Here is a 19,924-nt window from a genome sequence, read left to right as displayed (position 1 = left end):
ATGGCTATAAATTATATACAGGGCACTCCGGGTGACATAAACAGAGTCCAGAGAATAGGGAAGAAGGGCAGTGACACAAAAAGAGTCTTCTTGTCCCTTCCATTTCCAGGGACACACACAGAAAATGTATAATAACAGACTTGAGAGGTAGGTATGTAGATGATCCCGGACCCGACACCATCCAGTTAATCCTTCTCATTTCTTCTTCCACCAATTTGTCTCTTTTCCTTTCTCCTTTGTGTTATTCTTTGTTCCATGCTTCCTTTTTCTCTTCTTTGTACTTCCTAGCTGGTTGTGTCACTGGCTCCTAACTCATCTGGGTGAAGGGAAAACAAGACGTTGACAGATTTGCACCCAGTGTAACAGCATGGAAAACTCCAGATAGAGCAAAATAATAGCTCCAACTCATTAAAAAACTGGGAACGTCTTAGTTTGAAAAATGTTGTATGTATACATAAAGATGTTCACAGGCATACGCAGACACGAGCCCACTCTTCTAAATAGCCAAGGGCATGCTCATCATAATAAATGCCCCCAAATCTGATGGATGCTAACTGTGACCATCAAATATGGAATCTTTGGCAAGAGTTAATCCACATCACCTCATGACCAATTTTTATTGGCAAACTCAATAGACTCAGGGAAGGCCAAAGAAATGTTCTTGAAAGTTGATTCTCCATTTGCCAAATCCTCCCAGTGTGGTAAGATTGTTACTGAGTCTGCTGGGAGTTTTTCCTGGCCCCAGACATTCAGCTGTCAGCATCACGGGAATAGATGTGGGCCCCATTTTTAATTAACAATTCACAGTCAATGTTCCACACTTTTCCCTTCCAATGATTTTTCTCTTTTGTCTTTTCTGCTTCTTCTTTCCTCCCACCTTCCAGAATAATGAAGGAGGGGTGATTGCTCAGCTCCCCAGTGACGTTACATCCTTCAATCAGACAGGACTAAAGCCTGGGGAGGAGTACATTGTCAACGTGGTGGCTCTGAAAGAACAAGCCCGGAGCCCCCCTACTTCGGCCAGCGTCTCTACTGGTGAGTGCTTCCAACCGTCTTCCTACGTCTACGCATTAGGTCATGCTGGAAAAAGGACAGCAAATTGCCCAAGAAGGAGAGGGACAAAGGGTGCTGGGTTCTGTCCCAGAGCAGGAAATGATTTGGTTACCTGGACATGGAGCAACTCTACAAGATGCTTAACTGAACATCTTCCCTATTACTAATCCTTGCAAGCACAGAAAACTGGGAGAATATTATATGGGGAAAGTTCTTTGTTAAGATTTCCAGGATATTTCTTTTGATCTTATTCATTAAGACGCTTCATTTGTCAGCCCCTGATATCGAGAGCTTGGGAGCCAGCAAGAACTGACTCTAATCTATTGTGAGATTTAGTGAAAGTCATCCAACCCTTCCCAAACTTGCCATCATTTTCCAGGGATGAATGAAAATACCTCCTTCTTTGAGCTGACCTGAGGATTAAATTAGAAGAAGCACACGAAGTGATTAGCACCATGCTGATGAGAGAGTGCTCGATACCTACTGTATACACCTACATGTAGAGAACACACTTAGGAGTGAGAGCAAGTGGAAACAAAGCATTCAAAATCAGCACGTGTGAGTTGGGTCACTGTTCAAGGTGATGACTTAAGTTGATTATTAGTTCATCCCCCACGTTAATCTTATGCAAGATCGTCATTTCTAGATTCCATTCAGTAACTGCATCATCTTTTGCCTCGTTGTTTTCTTAGCTAACAAAGGATGGCCAACTTCAATGCTGTAAATTAGCAATCATGATGCATATGTGTGTGCCCTCCCCAAGAATTTCTCGAAAGTTACAAATAGCATCTGGTATCATTTTGGGTCTCATTTTATTGATGGGGGAGCTGAGCCTCAAAAGTTAAGCACTTTTCCCTTTTAGTTAACAGAAACTGAGATAGGTGGATAGTGAAATAGCTTTGTTTTTCATAAACTGACATTGACACCTAAGAAAGCCAGTTATGGGTTTAGGACAAAAGCCAAGCTGGCCAGAAGAAAGAACGACAACACCATGTAATGAGACCATGTTTGTGGATTAGTGATTCATACTTCACTGATTGGATCCAAGCTAAATAACATCAGGTGCTGAGGCTTAGGCCCAGCCTAGAAAATATTGGTTTTAAACTATTGTGGCATTAGATTATGTTCCATTAGAGCACTGGGGCTCCATGGCAGTGGCTCAAGGCAAGGATGAAGGGGAGATTCAGGCCTCTGATTACATCCACACCCATGCCCAACATGGCCTCCCACCAAGGCAGCTCCACCTGTTTCATATTTTGTACGGTCATTTGAGATTTTGTTCCTTAAAGGAAAAGAGTATTATTCCCCCTAAAAAGGCTTTAAAACTACTGTTCTAATGCAAATAGGTTTTAGAAGAAACTCCATAGCCATACAACCTAAAAGTGCTCTATGGGGATATCTTCAGACGCCAGTGACTAGAGTTTTTCCACGACTCTGTTCCCCAAGGTTATGCCGGAACCTGGCATTTCATGACGTGTGTAGATGCGCCACCCCTGGGATGGAACGTTTCAGTGCCTCCAAGTCATTCCTGTGAACCGACATTAAGAAGCCATGACTGGAAAACAAAAGCCAGGGTAGAGGAGATGGTTCAGAAGAGGGCAGAGAAGAGCATGACAGCAGAGAAGAGCATGACAGCAGAGAAGAGCATGACAGCTGTAGAAAGGTTTTCCTCCAAACTCGAGGAAGATAGTCTAACCAACGACTCAGTCTTCTACTCAAACCATGTTTTTATGAAGTTTGCAATATTTTTTGGTTTGAAGTTCCTTAAGATTCAAATTCCAGATTTAAAAATGTGTGGTAAAGCTAGGCAGATTTTTTTTCAATTAAGAAAAATGTCCTAGTTAATACTTTGGCATTGCGTACAGAGTCATGAAGAAATGGAAAGAAAAATATTTATTCCAGTTGACTTTCTGAGTAGAACTTGTGTTTATTTAGAAATTAGGACCTAAATTGAAAGCAAGCTGATACCAACCTGACTGGAATGGGGACACCACTGAGTGGCCAACAGAAGGGCAGAATCCAAGGGCGGCTACAGAAAAGAAGGTTGTGTCCCAACCCTGTCGGCTGTTTTCAGGAAACGATTGTTTAATTATTTCCTTCTGCCGAGGTCTGACAGACACCAACCCCCTCCTGCGAATCTCTGAGTCCTCAAAGGCACTCAGACTGACTTCTTCCAGGCAGGCCCTTTAGGGAATGCAAATTACTAGACCTCCTGCAACTAGAAAGTTCTCTGTGCTGCATGATTATGTTCTAAATGGACAATCCATTTATGATTAAGGTCTTGGGGTCTTAAAGAGTTAAAGGACAGAAGCCTTCCAATGTCATTTGAGTTTCCGTGACATCTTTTTTTTTCCCCTCAGGAAGCTCCAGTTCTTTGAAATGCTTCCCTTTCTTTCTCATGGATACAGAGGCTATTCATTCACCGCATTTCCTCGAAGCCCATATACTGAGTATCTATGTTTCAGGCTTTATGCTTATACAGCAGCTGGAAGACCACTTCCCCCATTTTGTTATTAAATTAAGTTAGATTTAAAAGGCCCAAGTTACCTAAAACCATTAAATTCAGCATGCTGAAAACATCTGGATGTGTTCTGTTAAATCATATTATTGCCCCAAATATGAAAAACAGAACTTCATTTTAACTCCAAACCAGGTGGCACCAAAATGGCCTGGTGATTTTCATTTTGGCTGGTACTAAGCCAAAAGTCCTAAGCTGCTTAATAAAGAACAAGACTGGGCTAGACCCAGAAAGAGGGTGGGTTGCCGAGGAAAAGGCCCAACTCTGAAAGATTAAGAAGCTCAAAATCAGACAGAGTCCATCCTGAGGAAATGCTCCATTTTGGAAACAGTAGGAGGTGGTCCAGAGTGGACTGGTTTAAAAAATCAGTCTTAGTCAAGACTCTCTGGTAACAAGGAAGAAAAATTTTCTTTAACTAGCTAAAGCAAAAAAGAAAATTTACTGGAAAGACATAGAGGTTCTCCTGGAACCCTAGGACCAGAATGTATCTGGATGTCACAAAAAGCTGGAGAGTGGAAAGCCAAGTTCGGGTTACTTTCTCTGTCTTTCTAGAAGCGCCCACAGTCCCTCATTTCTCCTTCTCTATGTACATTTGTTACTAAAATTCTGCACCCAGTTCTAGTGTGTGCGTGTGCGCGCGCGCGCGTGTGTGTGTGTCTGTGTGTGTGTTTGTGTATGTTTGTTTGTGTGTATGTGTGTATGCGTGTGTGTGTGTGTGTGTTTTGAAGAGGAGGGCCCCCCCACAAAGCAATTCTCTGGACACCAGCTGGGCATCCTACAATTCCACTCAATTCTGACACTATCTACCCAGAGACAGGAACAGATTCCATAGGTTGAGGGCTCAGCCCCATAAGACTGCCCTCCCCTTCAGATGCCAATTGCATATCCAGGTCATTACTTGTGTTTCTGACCAAGTGGCTGTAAATCAGAGGTTCCCACCACCCCCTGCTTAGGTTTGATTAATTTGTTAGAGCTGCTCCCAGAACTCAGGAAATCCATTTGCTCACAAGATTACTGGTTTACTACAAAGGATATGAAAGGATACTAATCAACAACCAGGTGAAGAGATACATTGGGCAAAGCCCTGAACAGAGGAGCTTCTGCCTCTGTGGAGTTTGGGGGCCCAGCATGGTGGCACGTGGAAGCGTTCTGGTTCGCCAGCCTGGAAGCTCTCTGAACCCAGTCCTTTTGGGTTTTTACAGAGGCTTCATTACAGGCGGCATTGATCTTGACTGGAGGTCAGGAGTGGGACTGAAGGCTCCAGCCCTCTAATCACATGGCTCACTCCCCTGGCAACCAGCCCCTATCCTCACCTCATTAACATCACAAAAGATAATAGCACTCTCATCACTTAGGAGATTCCACGGGTTTTAGGAGCTTTGTGCCAGGAAGGGACCAAGACCAAATATGCGTTTATGATAAATCACCCTCTCCCCTCTTCACTCCCCTCCCGCCTGTTTTCTCTCTCTTTAGATCAGATGTTTTCTATTTATGTGTGAATATGGTAGAGAATGGTCATACCAGCCCTGGCTCTACATGGTCCCAAACCATCTAACCAGAGAAACTGAGCCTCTAGTTCCAATTCCAAATCCTTGAAGAACATTAATATTAATATTAATCAGCTCCAGCCAGAGGGGCATAGTCATATTATAAATGCAAACATGGAAGCTGGGCCTACTCTTTTAGAAGGTGATGAGTAATTCAAAAAGGACACATTGGCCATGCAGACCTGCCATGAGGAGTTGAGGACAGCATTTTCTACTCTCCTCACTAAGTTCTTTCTTTTCTATTTCCGTTCTACATTCTCTTCCCTTCCTGGACCTCACCATTGCCTAATTCACTATGAACAGGACCCCAAATGGGTGCTGGAACCATGGATGGTGGACCCCCTGGGACACCAAGCAGCTTTTCTAGGTGACGCCACCCCACAATGATATTTTCCTCAGCCACCCAGTGCCAGAGGCCAGGGCTCAGGAGGGACATTCCGTGCCCTTCTAGCTCAGGAATATGCAAGAACAGGTGGGAAAGAATAGCCCACAAGTTGCTCTTCCTAAACTAAGGTCCTTTTTTTTTTTCCAGAAGAACAAGTTTCCCAGAAGGTGTGTTTACGTCCACCATGCAAATGCCTGTTGGGTTGTGATACTGTTTTAGCAACTGGACTGAGTTGTAGGTGTGGCCAAGCAGGGGCATCTTTTGGACATTCATGATGCCCTCCTTTGGCAACCAAGTTGGTTGGAAGTCTCAGATATTTAGATGGGGCTGATAATCTCATAGATCTTTCGTCAGGGCTCAGAGAAGGTGAGAGAAGGGCAGGACATACACACCAGAAGCACATCTCTCAGTTCTCTATGCCATTACCTCCCGACAGAAGCAATGCTGGCCTCTCAAGCCAGTGGGTGCCCTTCCCCTGCCCAAAGGAGGAAGTGTCAGCGCTGAAAAACCAGAGCCTGGTGAGAGCAAGATTCAGGGGAACTGAATTCCAGGGTCACTTCCCCTGTTGTGAAACTGTGTGTCCTCAGGAAAGGGATTTCATCGTACTGTGTCTCATTTTCCTCATCTGTAAATTGGGAGAATACTCCCCATCCTCTCTTTGACTGACCAAGCTAACCTAAGGAGGAAAGGAGAGAGCTGATTTCAAACACCCATTTCTCAGACTCTTTTTTTCTGCTTGATCTTTTTCATTCAGTCATTGATGGGCCCACACAGATCCTGGTTCGAGATGTCTCGGACACTGTGGCCTTCGTGGAGTGGACCCCACCTCGAGCCAAAGTCGATTTCATTCTCTTGAAGTATGGCTTGGTGGGCGGGGAAGGTGGGAAGACCACTTTCCGGCTACAGCCTCCCCTGAGCCAATACTCAGTACAGGCCCTGCGGCCCGGCTCCCGCTACGAGGTGTGGGTCAGTGCCGTCCGCGGGACCAACGAAAGCCAGTCCACGACCACCCAGTTCACCACAGGTAGGTTGGGGTGGCGGGGGGGACGGGGAGGGAGAGAGGATTGAGCCAGCCTGTGCCATGGTCACATCAAGAGGGGTATCGAGGGGCGAGGTGACATTGCTTGGGCACGCACCTTATCCCAGACCCTGCAAGAAGGGAGCAAGAGGCGGGGGGCTCAGTGAGGTTACAAGACAGCATAGAGGAGCACAGCGCACCCGTTTGAGAGAACTAGGTGCCTGTCCTGCCTCTGATACCAGCCAGATCTGTGACCTGATCTAAGGCTCTTCTCTATGGCTCTCAGGCGTCTCCTTAGTCGAATGAAAAGTTCGTCTTGAAGGCATGTACACGTCCATATTGCTAGCCCAAATGGCAATTTTGTGAGAGTTCAGAAAAGGTGCCCTCTCTCGAGGTGCTTTTCTGCTATTTGCGGGCAGTTGTAATAATTCTACAAATTCATAATGACTACACAGCACGGCGGCACCCCGAGGAGTTGTGCGCAGCCCAAGCTGCGCGGCCAGCAGCAGGTCTTCTGCCTGAGACTCTGTGACCCCTTCTGCCCTTTGCAAACACTGGCAGGAAGGCTCATGGGAGGCCTGCTCCCATAGACAGTAGGCTGGCTCCCACCTGCCTCACTGTGATGACCCCTCACCCCCCCTTCCCAAGGCTGTCAGGACTCAGAAAGAGCTTCCCCCACAGTCAGGAAAGGCTGGTCCTCATGGTGACCTGCTCCCTGACTCTCTCAGAGCCTGTCAGGCTGACCAGCTAGGGGACGAATAGGACAGGCACCCTCCGACCACAGGCTTCCCAGCACTCTCACTGGCTCAACGGGGGCGGGATCAAATAGTGAGTCTCTACCTGACCCGGATTCTCATCTTGGTCTCTCTACCCTGGAGAGGTCACACATCAAGGAATGTGTCTGCCAACTCCAAGTTGTGCAGGATCAAGGGAAACTGCTAGCATCTGTAGGATCTGAGAACCAGCACCTTCTGATGGGGTAACGTAGGAGAATCGCTAATTCAAGGACCCTACTTGTGGTATGGCCCAAGAGCTGTTAGGGGATGGGACAAACGAGCTGAGGGGCTTCAGGGTGGTTCGATCAACAGCACCCTTATCCTCCAGCTGTGTTTACAATCAATGGACAAATAAGGCAAAGAATAAGACAGATGGAAGCCTAAATATCCCCTAGATTGGAGCCTGTAGCTCAGTGTTGGAGCAAGATGGGCTTGCAAGATGGTGGTCCCTGTGGCGCGGGGCCAGTCCCGCTATGCGGCAGAAGTCGGGGGACTACTCCGGTGAGGATTTACACCGTGGAGGAGTGTGCCTGATGCCTGGGGCGAGCTGGCTCCCATGAGAGAGGGGAGCAGAAGGGCAGTGCCTATGTCCTGCCACAAAACTCACCATTGAGGGAAGTCCACCTTCCCCAGTGTGAGGAAAAGGCCGGAGTCTTATAATGGGGCTCCCTGTGCACAGAAAGACTCATTGAGAGTGGGTGCACAAAGGCAGCAAGTGTGGACACCGACCAAATGGGAACAGCAGGGCTTGATTCAGAGAGAGGTTCTCTCCCAGCTCCTGTGCCAGACTCCACCCCACCCAGGGGAGCACAGGTCAGATTGTTTACTGAACATGTCTTGGGATCCCAATGACTGAATATGCATCTAAAAAAAAATGGAACTAAATTCTGCCCATTTCTCTTTCCTTGTTCTCCTCCACTTAATCCACATTGCTCGGGGCTGAGCATGACCTGACACACCACCCCTTCGTGGGCCAAGGTCAAGGTCAGCCGTTCCCCGGCCACCCCTCGCACCCCACAACATTGCCTGCTAGCTCAGATCGTGGGATCTCCTGGGGGCCGCGATTCTGTTCTGAATTTCAAGACAGTTTTTGTTTGAAAAGTGGTTTCTTTGTGCTTTGCTCAGATAAGGAGTTTGAAGAGGCAGGAAAGGAGAAGAGCGCTCTTGAGCAGATGAAAGGCAAATGCTTGATGTTTAGGTCGACAAGATGGAAGCAGGATTGGCTGGTGGCCCAGGAAAATTCCAATCAAGACAATTACCTTCTGCCTGCTCGGAGCTCCCCTGAGTTTCAGCTCAGTGCTGCGTGATTCTGTTTCCGGTCGCTGGCTGATTGGCAGTTGTTAGGGGGCTGCCTCCTGGCCAGCGCCTCCAACATGCTCCCCTCCGCCCAGCAGGGGAGGGGCCACGGGGGCGGGAGATGCCAGCAGCTTCGCAGAGGAGCTCTTGGGGTCCAGGGCTGCCAGCCAAATTGGTGGGGGGTGGGGGGCAGACCCTCACAGTAGGGCCCTCCGTCATTTCAGAACTCCGCTTAAATTCAAATTAGCCGAAGTGCTTTTCCAGGTGATGTCTCCAACCCTAGGAGCGCACTAATTGCCCCGGCAATTAAAGCAGAGATTTGTTCCTGCATGGTGAGTGGGACATTTGCCTGGGTCTTGGAGCTGCTCCCAAAAAGGAAAGCACCCTGATGGGAGCACAGTGGTGAGAGAGAAGGCCAGTGGTTATAGAGAGAAGCCAGCCCAAGGAACCCGGGAGGCCAATCTCGAGCACCTCCCTGCCCTCGGAGGCTCTGGCTTCAATAACCTTCATGAAGGCAGTGCTGGGATCCTTTCTCTCCATTGGAGGCCTTCTTTCTGAGCACATCTCTCAGGGCACCAAACTCGGCTTCCAGAGCCTTCGGCCAAACAGAGGCTGCTGCTCTAACCTGAATGCCCTAGACCCGTGTTGAATGCTGTTAGCAGTTGAATTGTGTCCTCTAAAAAAAGATGTTTGAGTCTTAACCCTCAGTCCCTGTAGATATGACCTTCTTCGGAAATAAGGTCTTTGCAGATGACCGAATTAAAGGAGGTCCTTAGGGTGGGCCCTAATTCAATACGACTGTGTGTCCTTATAACGGGGGGAAATTTGCACACAGAGGCAGGTACACAGGGAGAACACCATGTGGAGTTAAAAAGCAGAGATTGAGGGGAGACTTCTACAAGCCAAGGAATGCCTGAGATTGCCAGCGCACCACCAGAGAGAGGCCTAGAACAGATTCTCCCCTTCAGCCCTCAGAAGGAAGCCACCCTGCCAACACCTTGATCTCAAACTTCTAGTCTGTGAGACAACACATTTCTGTCGGCCAAGCCGCCCTGTCTATGGCAACCCGGGAAACTGAGACAGAGGCCCACGTCCCAATAGTCAGAGCCCCGGCCTGCGCAGCGACCATTCCACACAGGCATTCTCTCACACATGAGCCCGGATGGCATTTGCCACCCCAGCTGGGACCAGCTGCCCTCAGTCAGAGCTGCTTTTCCCTGCACCACCTTGCCCCAAGTATTGTCATAGCCCCCCAGCTGAAATATTGAGCGAGACTTTTCTAAAGGCTTTGAGGTGGCAGACAAGACTGAAAACTGACAGTTTTCATCCAGGCACTTCCCATGTGGGTATGGAATACCTAGCAGGTGCCAAGCACTCTTCTAGACACTGAGGCTCCCGAATGAACAAGAGAGACAAGAGCCCAGTTCCCATGAATTACATTCCAATGGGAGAAGAAGCAAAGAAGTGCACAGCTTCCTTCCATCCTGAGTGCTATGCTCAGAAGGGAAAGGGATGCTGAAGAGGAATGGCCGCACGGAGTTGAGTCATTTGGAAACGCCTCACTGAGGAAGCAAAGTTTTAGCCAAAACCTAAGTGACCTAACCCATGTGAGGATCCAGGGAAGAGCGTGCCAGGCAAAAGTAGCAGCTAGTGCAAAGGTCCTGGGGTAGGAGTAAGTTTGGTGTGTTTCAGGAGTAGAAAAAAAGGCAGTACAACTGGAGCACGGTGAATCAGGGTAGAAGTCTTACAAGACGATGTCTGAGAAGCAGAGAGCTGTGCAGGGGATGATCAGAAGTTTGTAATAGGAAGCAACAGTCAATTTTTAAGCAGGAAAAATGCTTGGTCTAATTTATGTTTTGGAGACTAGATGTGGCTATTACCAGAGTCTGCAGCCCCAAGCCCCTCCACAGGGCCCCCTGGACATCTTTGTCTTCCCCTGGCTTGCTGATGTATTGCAGAGACCAGACCAGCTCCTACCTACAGGGAGGTGTGCCCTTGAGCCATCCTTTCTAGTCCCCCCCCCCCCCGCTGCCTACTCTAACATTCCCCAGCCCTCCTAGGCTTCAAGACACAGGGGAGGGGCCTGAGCGGCTTAGTCAGTGATGCATCTGACTCTTGATTTCAGCCCAGGTCATGATCTCAGGGTCCAGGGATCGAGCCCCATGTAGGCCTCAACACTCAGTGGGGAGTCTGCTTGAGGATTCTCTCTCCCTCTCCTTCTGCCCCTACCCACCACACCCCACTCATGCTCTCTCTCTCTAAAATAAATAAATAAATCTTAAAAACAAAAAATAAAAAAAGACCCAGGGGAGCAAACCATTTCACTCCACCCCATTCCTAAGACTGCCCCCCTGTTGTCAGGTGGACTGGGGAGATCTCAGGCCATGAGGCTGTGACCCAACCTATCCAAAAATGTCACTGGAGGCTCTTGGTGTCACCGTGAGAAAGAATTTTAGGACTGACACAACACAGCGATGAGCAGTACAAGCAGAAAAGTTGATTAAAGCAAAAGTACGCTCTGGAGACATGAGAGCAGTCAAGCTCGAGGGAGAGCTGTGTCCACTGGGGTTTGGGTCTCCATGTTTTATTGACAGTTGTTAACAAGGAATTGGAATATTCATTACTGGGGGCAGGGATTTCTTGGAAGCAGGTGTTTTCCTGCCACGGCACCCTTAGGGAGGAGATTTTAGTATGGTAATGCAGTCTGATGAAGGAATAATGTGAACTTCCGTCTACTTTGTCAGCCATCTTGGGTCTGTCTGGTTTGATCCAGTTTCTTGTGGTTTTGTTATCTCATCCTGCCAGGTCAGGTCAGGCCTCTGACCTTCTCCTCGTTGGCCATGACTTCCCCTTTGCTGGCCTCCAGGGATCCTGTAAGAGCCAAACTAACTGCCTACTCTAACATTCCCAAGCCCTCATTCCCAGCATTGACCTCTTTTGGCATCACACACCTGGAAAGTGTGGTCCCCTCAGAGACAATACTGCCCCCTATCCACAGTCCATAGGTTCTAAGGCCATAAAACTCTAGAAAACAAAAACCATAGTTTCAAAGTCTGGAATTTTTGGTTGTGAAGAGCAGTAGGTGGGTACAGGAGACAACCTAAACCCTAAGTCTAACTTCTTTTTACTCCAAGTCCATTCAGGCCCCACACCCCACACACAATCGGGGCCCTTATCCCAGCCTCTGCTCCTGCTTGAGACTGAGTGGCACAGGGTCCAGTGCAAGTGCTTTCTTCCCACAGGCCCCTGTATCCAAGCTCTTCTCTCCATTCACACAGCACGTCAAGAATGCACAGAATCCGGCACGCTAAATCCACATTGAGTAAGGAAACATTTGTCAGAAAAATAAGCTGCAGAGACATAAATCTGCTAAAAGATGTGCCTAATTTACATCACTAAACAGAACACTTCTCACTCTGAAGCAGCTGTGATTCACGGGTCCCTGTCTTCCCCAAGAACAATTGGTGTATACTTGCCTGGCATTTGCAAATTAGAAGTCTCCTGGAGGTTTTCTCAGAACAAATGGCTGGTCCACTCCAAAGTTAAATTCAAGTCTCAAAGACAAGACTTATTGAGAACTCTTTAAGTAGCAGTTTTTCATGGCTGCACCTTCTTCCCCTCTAAGTGGTCTGTGTTGTCTCTGCCAAAAGAATCCTGAGGAGATGACTCGTCCGGGGAGAGAGAATCAGCCCCCTGGAATTGTGGGAGAGACCGTGTGCTGGTGGTCTCTCCTTCGCACAGGAATCTCTGGAGCTCCAGAGAGCAAGCACTGGGGGGCGCCATGTTGTCGGAACTCAGTATGAGCTTCAGAGGAAGAGGGAGTCCTCCCAGGCCTGGGCCCCTGTTAATGACCAGGCATCATGCCACGCACTTCACGTGCACTGTCCTATCTGTACAATAACCTGAAATGTCGGTATTACTGGCGCACTTTACAGATGTGCCCATCAAGGCACAGTGACACCTCCCTTGACCAAAGACTTGACCATGGTCCCATTACAATAAGAGGCAGAGCTGGGACTCAACCTGAAGCCCGACCCCAAAGCCCATATTCTTTCTACTATATCACATCCCTTATGTGTATACTTAATCTCCTACAAACCTGCAGCAGTATCTATGCAGGTATATCCAGGGAAGGCAGCTGATACTTCAAAATCTTGCAATCAACTGTCTTCTTTTAGCCTGGTGACTCAATTTGATATTACCGTATTCCATTATAATCACTTGGAAGCGGTCTCTGATTTTTTTTTCTTGCTGGGGTTTCCCTTACTTAGTTTCAAGCTTACGACAACGGGCTCATTTTTAAATTTCTAGAATACCCCCACGTCCATTCAGGAAATATTCGAGAACATTCCCTGAATGGAAATGGGGCAAGCGTAAAGTGTGTTGATAACTAACTCCCACGTAAAAGTCTCCAAACCACCTGTGGAATCTGGCAGAGTGAAAGCTCAAGGGCAGCCCTGGGGTTCACTCAAAACAGGAGGCAGAAGGCCAGGAGATGTGGGCTCTCACCCCAAAGCCTGTTATACTTCAAGGTACATGGCAAATGCACCTTATCCCATGTAATGTTGGTGATGACTGACTCTTTTTTAGAGATTGACGCCCCCAAGAATCTGCGGGTGGGCTCGCACACGGCAACCAGCCTTGACCTCGAGTGGGACAACAGCGAAGCAGGGGTCCAGGAGTACAAGGTCGTGTACAGCACCCTGGCGGGAGAGCAGTACCACGAGCTGCTGGTCCCCAAGAGCATCGGTCCAACCACCAGAGCCACCCTCACAGGTGAGCACGCCCTGGCTCCTGAGTCCACATCCTCGCAGCTCTCTCCCCAGTCCACCCACCCCCTCACTAGCCATCGCCGGTTCCCACTCATTCAGTCTCTCAAGTAGCTGTCACACGTCTACTGCTCTCCATTGTCTGCTGTCACCTGGCCGAAACTACTACAAGTCTCGTCTTCACCACTGCAAATAGCCTCCACGCCTTCTCTCCCGACCCCGACCGTCCTCTTCACACCCTCAGCAATCTCTTCAACGACGTTGTCCCATTCTGCACACATTGCAGGGATTTCCCATTGCTCCTGGGATAACCTCCAACCCTAGCGTGCCCACATCCCCTCGTCTCCCTTCCCTTACGCATCTCCTGGTCCTCCAGGACCGCAGGTCTGCATCAGACAGTTCCTCCAACACCTTTTCCCTGCTGCCAGGGGGCTTGGTGCATGCCGTTCCCGCTGCCTGTCAGGCTCTCCCAGCACCCTCTTCACCTGGTTATGCCTGCTTCTCTGGTTCACTTGTCACTCTCTGGGGAGCCTGTGTGGTCCCCAGATGAGGTCAGGTCATCCTGTCCTGCTGCCTCATCTCACGGGTGACCACTGCCCTCACAGAGCCGCTCGAGTTATCACTGTATGCTTGAGGGTGTGATTATTCCGCTGTAAGTCTCCACCCTGGATCTAAAGCTCTGCGAATGGGACCATATTTAGTTTTGCTCATTATTGTCTCCCCAGTGTCCAGAGAAGTGCCTTACACTAGGTCCTAGATAAGTGATGGATGGATGGATTAATGGATGGATGAAAGAAAGTGCAAACATTCACTACGGGGGCATAGACTACAAGATAGAGTGAGAGCCTGCTCATGCCTATATACCCTGTAAAGAGTTCGAATCTATTCTTGAGGGCAATGGGGAGTCGTTGAGGGATTTTAAGAAAGGTGATGTAATGACTCGATATGTGCAGCCGAAGTTGGAGAGCGGGGTGGGGGGAGGGGAGCAAGAGATGGGTCAGGTGGCTCTGCTGGAATCAAAGGGAGAACTGGTGATGGCACAGACGAAGTCAACACCCTAGGTCACCATGCCACTTGGCTGGGGAGCACTCCCTGTCCCCATGGGGATGTGGGCCCCAGCCAGTGCTCCTCCCGGGCCCTTAGACATGCCCATCCAGGAAAGCCTGCCCACTGGACTTCACTGAAATGTGGGCCATCGTTTCCAGGTGAAGGAGACCACGCAAAGCAGCAGCCCAGGGGCCGCCAGCGCACTCACAGAGACCCTGCTTAACCTGTGTCTTGGCTTCGTGCAAGAGCATTTGCCATCTTCGTAGGCAAGGGATATGTAGCACAGTGTGCACACAGTAAACAAGGGCAGTATCATCAAAGCTGTTTTCCTCCCAGACTGCCTTGCAAAATGAGGCCAGTTAAAGTAAATATAATAAATGCTTTTTCCAGACAGATGCTCTCCTAGAAGCTCAGCAAGGAGATGGAAAGATGTGCTGACCAAGCAGGTTAATGGGGGTGAATTAAACATAGCAGGAACATACCAGCTGGCGGAAAGGCCTCTACAGAGAGATGGAGACGTTCACAAAGATTAAGCTAAACAACAACAACAACAAAAAACCAAAAACTGAAATGATGCAGGAGGGAGCTGAGTCTAAGCGTAGCCCGTGCCTGCCTGGAACCGCAGGCTGATTTGGCAATTAGCAATTTACAAAAATGACGGCCAGTTGTTCAGGTGGAGGATATGCCATAAAATCATGAGTGAGATAGAGAAGAATCCAGCCACATCCTCATTATTATTTCCCATGGTTGGCAAAGAAGATTCTACATTCATTGATCATCTGTCTTATTCAAGGCCCTCTCACGTAATTACGGCTTCTTTAATCTTTACAATGACCTTGTGACAGATGATACCATCCCCATTTTATGGATGAGGAAATCAAGGCTCAGAGAGTTTGGAAACTTGCCCAAGCTCACAAAGCCAGCAAGGGGCCCAGCTATGACTCAAAGGCAGCTCTTCAGAGACTTGCCAAAAGCTTCCCATTGCATGGCTGCTTGTACTAAAGAACTAAAATGTAAAGGACAGTCAAGACATAAATGCTGTAACTTATGCAGATGGAAAAGCTATTATTGAGGAGTGGGCTTAGCTAGGTCAATTTTTTGGTTAGAGTCAGGCTTGTGAAATAAAACTATAAATATATATTATACATAATTATCCTGGGGAGCTCACTGCTGGGGACATTTATAAAGGCAAATAGCTTTATGAGATTTAAGAAGGAATTACAGGCATGTAAGGAAATCAAGTGTGTCTGTACTTGCTGAGATGCGAATTACAAGGGTTGTTGGCTCTCGTGCTGTGGTGTCTGGAGGAAGAGAAGGACCTACCGTGAAGGAGGGAAAGCGAAAGGAGGGAGATATTTGACCCCAACTCTAGATAACATGTGTTCTTTCCCTTACTCTCCAACTTGGATACTGAAGAGGAGAATTTTTCAGCCTCTGAAGCCTGTGTTAGGCTGTGTTTTGTTTTGTTTTCTGGCTCCAAACAAGTCATTTGTTTGCAAGTCTAAAGCAAGACCCTGGCCACCGGTGGAAAGGGCATTTCAGGCTCACCTGTGGCCCTTCGTCCCTGGCCAGAGAGCAAATGTGGAAACCTCCCACTCCCGCATCTCCACCTTTCCTATCTCCTAGTCAAGAACAACTGGGGAACCCACAGATACAGAGAGCAGATTGGGGGTTGTCAGGGGTCGAGGATGGGGCGGAGGTGGGCAAAACGGGTGAAGGCAGAGGCACAACTTGCAGTTATTAAGTAAGTCGTGGGGTAGAGTGTACAGCGTGGTGACCACAGTCAATCATACTCGACTGTATACATGAAAGGTGCTAAGAAAGCAGATCTTACAAATTGTCATCACACAAAGAATTAGAACTCTCTGTGGTGATGGACGTGAACTAGACTTATCGTGGTGACCGTTTCATATACTGATATTGAATTATTAGGTTGTACACCTGAAACTAATGTCAATTTTATCTCAATGTTCTAAAAAGAGAAAGAAAAATAATAATAATCGAGACTCTTCGCATAAAGTCCAACAGCCATTTGATCTTCCATGGTTTCGAATCCCTGCAAAGCTCAGACTGGATGAGCGGCAGTCTGGCCTCTGCCCGGGACAAGGTCACACTCCCCTTCCTGTCTCGGCTGACTCCACGCCCCTCCCCCGCCCCCCTGTCCTGTGGCATCTCTCGTTGCTGCTACCTGCAGAAGCCCTCACCTTCACGGCCCCCGTTGGCCCCTCCGCTGTGGGCCACCAGCCCTTGCTGACTCTGTGGGCCTCTGAGGCAGGCCGAGGGCTCGCAGCAAGCCTCCCCCCCGCCCCCCGCATGCCTCCTCCTCGACAGCACAGAGGCCGGGCTCGGGCACGAAATGCCAAGCATTTCTTTTCCATTATTCTCTCCAGTCGATGCCCGGTGAATTCCCTCGGGAGTATGAATTTGTTTCTGAACAACAGACTCCGTGTCTGCAATGATTTTTTTTCCTCTCTGCTCTGGTGGCTTCTGCGCCCTTAATGATAACTTCTTTAGGCTCAGCCTCTTGGCCGGGACGATGCGTGCTTGGCCTGTGTACCAGACCTGGAGTCCCGGGGGTCCTGAGTGTTACATATTTTACAGGCGCATCAAGGTACCTCGAGGTTAGAACGGGCAGCACTTACCAGGGACGGGCACCCCCACTGTTTTCTGGGTAGCAGTGGAAAACTAGAAACCCTGTAGAAAACTCTGAGTGGAAGAGGGAGGGGAGGGGGTTAGATGTGGGGACGGTGAGGAAAGAAGAAGATTTTCAGTCCTTGACTAGAATTGGGTCAAAAAACCCTGCCCATCTGACCAGTGCAAATGATCAACGCTGCTCTGTGTCCAAGGTGACGCCTCTCTATTTGTCCTCAGAAAGGGCTGTGGCTACAGTGTTTTGCCAAGATGGAAAAGGGGTTTGTCTTCAGCCATCTACACGTTTTTGCCTGGTGCTCCCCCACGAATGGGCGCCCACACTTGAGGAGCCCTGTAGTCAAGAGAAAGGTCAAAGGGGCTGGTCCCTATGGCCATGTGAGCGTAGGCTCTAACCCAGACCCCCAGAGCCAGCTCATCGCATCCCTGAGCAGCCCCTGGGGGTCCGCCTGAGAGCCTCCGGATGGCACCCCCCACCCAGCTGCCTCTCTTTGCCCTGTGACGAACTCCATCCCCAGGCCACAGGCTACTGATCAGACAAATCATCCACCGGGCTTGGGAAACCCTTGAAGATTCCCACAGACATCACGGTACAACACAGGATTGCAGGAAAACAAAGACCCACAGCCAGCCACACGCCACACACAACACACTCACACACACACGCACACATTCACACACACTCACGCGCACGAGGCTGGCACTGCAAGTCGGGTGTGCAAGTGACCACCTTCAGGGCCGCTGGTTTTGCTGGGGACTTAGAACGGAAGCCTCTACCCAAACCCACATTTTCTCCTGGGGCTCAAGTGGAGGTCTAGTGGTAAGAAGGGGGGTTCCTCAAGGTGCAAAGGTAGACGTGCTTGTCCACAGGAGGATTTTCCATGAAGAAATCTGAGCCTCCAAGGGAAGTCCAGCTGGCAAAGCAGTGCAGACCAAGGCACTTGATGTTCCCTTCACCCTGTCTGCACTCCCTGATGTGCCAGGGCACAAACACCAGACCAAGTGCCAGACCTTCAACGCCCTGCAGGCTCTTCTGGGGGAGGAGGAGGAGTCAGGCAATGGGCCTGTGGCCTGGGCCAGGCTGCTCAGCCTCCTTCAGGTGAAGTCACAGCGACCCCAAGTGGCCACTTTGGGAAGGCGCTCTCTGAACAAGGTGCCACCTTCCAGGGGCCAGAAAGTGGGGAGTGGGCGCAGAGACCCAAGAAGAGAGGAGAGAAAGGGCAGAAGCTTCCACACCCCTCCTCCTCACAGAGCTGGCCTAGAAAGGTGGCTGTCCCTTATTTGTGTTGAAGGACCAGCGCCAGGGAACCAGGAAAAAAGCCAGGTGGGAATTCATCTCCTGCTTTGGCTTCAACAGGAAGTGCTTGTTTATAGTGAAGACCCAGAGACGGGGTGTTCCTGTAGGACAGGAGGTGATGAGCCATGTTTCTCATTAATCTCACTGGCAACAAGAGAGTTGTATTGAAGAATGTTCCTTATTATTATTATTATTATTGTTATTAATATTAATATAGGTTTGTGGGGCCAGTCCTTTACTTAATTAAAGTCAGCACACTCAAAAAACAGGTAGATGTCCTCCAAACCCTGATTCATTCAGGGTCCCCTGGAGAAGCATCTACCATCACCCAGAAAAATAAGGATGGGGAGCCTGGGAGCTTAAACACCCATTATATTAAAAAAATAGATTGTTGCCCATCTGGTGTGATTTCAGGGGTTCTCAGAAGATCGTCTGTCTGTCTCCAAATATTTCCTATCTATGAAATCTCTAGTACCCAAATTCCACTGCTGGAACTTTCACTGTGAGGAGCCCTGCATTAGGTCCCTGGTTTTCATGAATTATTTTACCAGATACCCCTCTGCATCTATTATTCCTTCTGCCCGCGATGCCTTTTCTCTACCTAAATACCTCTGATCCTTCAAAACCCAGTTGAGACATCCCCTCCTCAGTCTTCCCAATGCTCCCATCACCCTGGTTACGCTGCTTCCATGCATCATATGTTCTTTCACTACGATACGGACTGAATTATATAAAAAATCAACCCCCTTGACCCAAGACCTAAGAGTCTAGTGAGGAGACCAACATGGAAACTAACACAACAGTACAAGAACATGATTGCTGTAAAAACTGAGAGATGGACTACAAACTCCTTGGGCACAGGGTCTTCAGGTTGCTCTTCCCTTTGAGAACAGGTGTCCTGTAAATGCACTAGGGCTAACCAAACCCTCACCCCAGTTTGGAAGACTGGAGGCTCACAGTTCTCGGGAGTTCTTGGGAGAGCCCAGGGGTTTGGAGATGGAAAGAGTCCCTATTTCTATGGGTCCACCTGAACCCAATCAAGCCTGCAGATCCCAGGGGGTCTTATTCATGTTTTTTGCTGGCAAGAGGGAGCAATCTCAGCTTCTTGGGCCTGCTTCCCCCCACGACTTCCCTGCTAGCAGCAGGAAGCTGGAAGAATCAGCTTCCTAAACAGGGGGAAGTGAGTCATTCTACTTTCATCGCCCACGGTCCTTGCAATGCAGGGAAGAATTTGCTCACTCCCGTTGCTCTTCAGGCCTAATTAATCTCTTCCTGATCCCATGTCCCATCCTGCCCACCAGAGAATTCCATATCTCTTCCCTCTACCTTTCCTAATCTTGGCTAGCTTTCAAGGTTCAACTCGAGTCCCTTCTCTAGAAAGCTTCCCCTGGCCACTACTGTCCATGCTGATCTTATCCCCCCTCTGAAACCATTTTCTTAGTTAGGAAGCCATGGAGTGGTGCCAAATTCCTCAAATTCCAATCTGCTACTCCACTCCCCTCCACTAGCCTGTAAGATTCTTAGGGACAGGGACCATGCTATGTATGACAGGTCAGAAAAAACAAAGGA

General features: G+C 48.9%; 1 protein-coding gene across 3 annotated transcripts in view; it reads left to right on the top strand.

Moving 5' to 3' along the window:
* The window catches only part of TNR (tenascin R), a 409,151-nt gene that overhangs the window by 339,000 nt on the left and 50,227 nt on the right, over positions 1–19,924 (top strand). For all 3 annotated transcript variants that reach the window (XM_034666755.1, XM_034666756.1, XM_034666757.1), the window contains 3 exons: positions 885–1,035; positions 6,258–6,527; positions 13,184–13,369. In XM_034666755.1, coding sequence (XP_034522646.1) covers positions 885–1,035; positions 6,258–6,527; positions 13,184–13,369 — 607 coding nt within the window. The remainder of the gene's footprint in view (positions 1–884; positions 1,036–6,257; positions 6,528–13,183; positions 13,370–19,924) is intronic.

Source organism: Ailuropoda melanoleuca, chromosome 8 (assembly GCF_002007445.2).
Source record: "Ailuropoda melanoleuca isolate Jingjing chromosome 8, ASM200744v2, whole genome shotgun sequence".
Classification (NCBI taxonomy): Eukaryota; Metazoa; Chordata; class Mammalia; order Carnivora; family Ursidae; genus Ailuropoda; species Ailuropoda melanoleuca.
The sequence above is the reverse complement of the archived record's forward strand: the minus strand, read 5'-3'. Positions and strand labels throughout refer to the sequence as shown.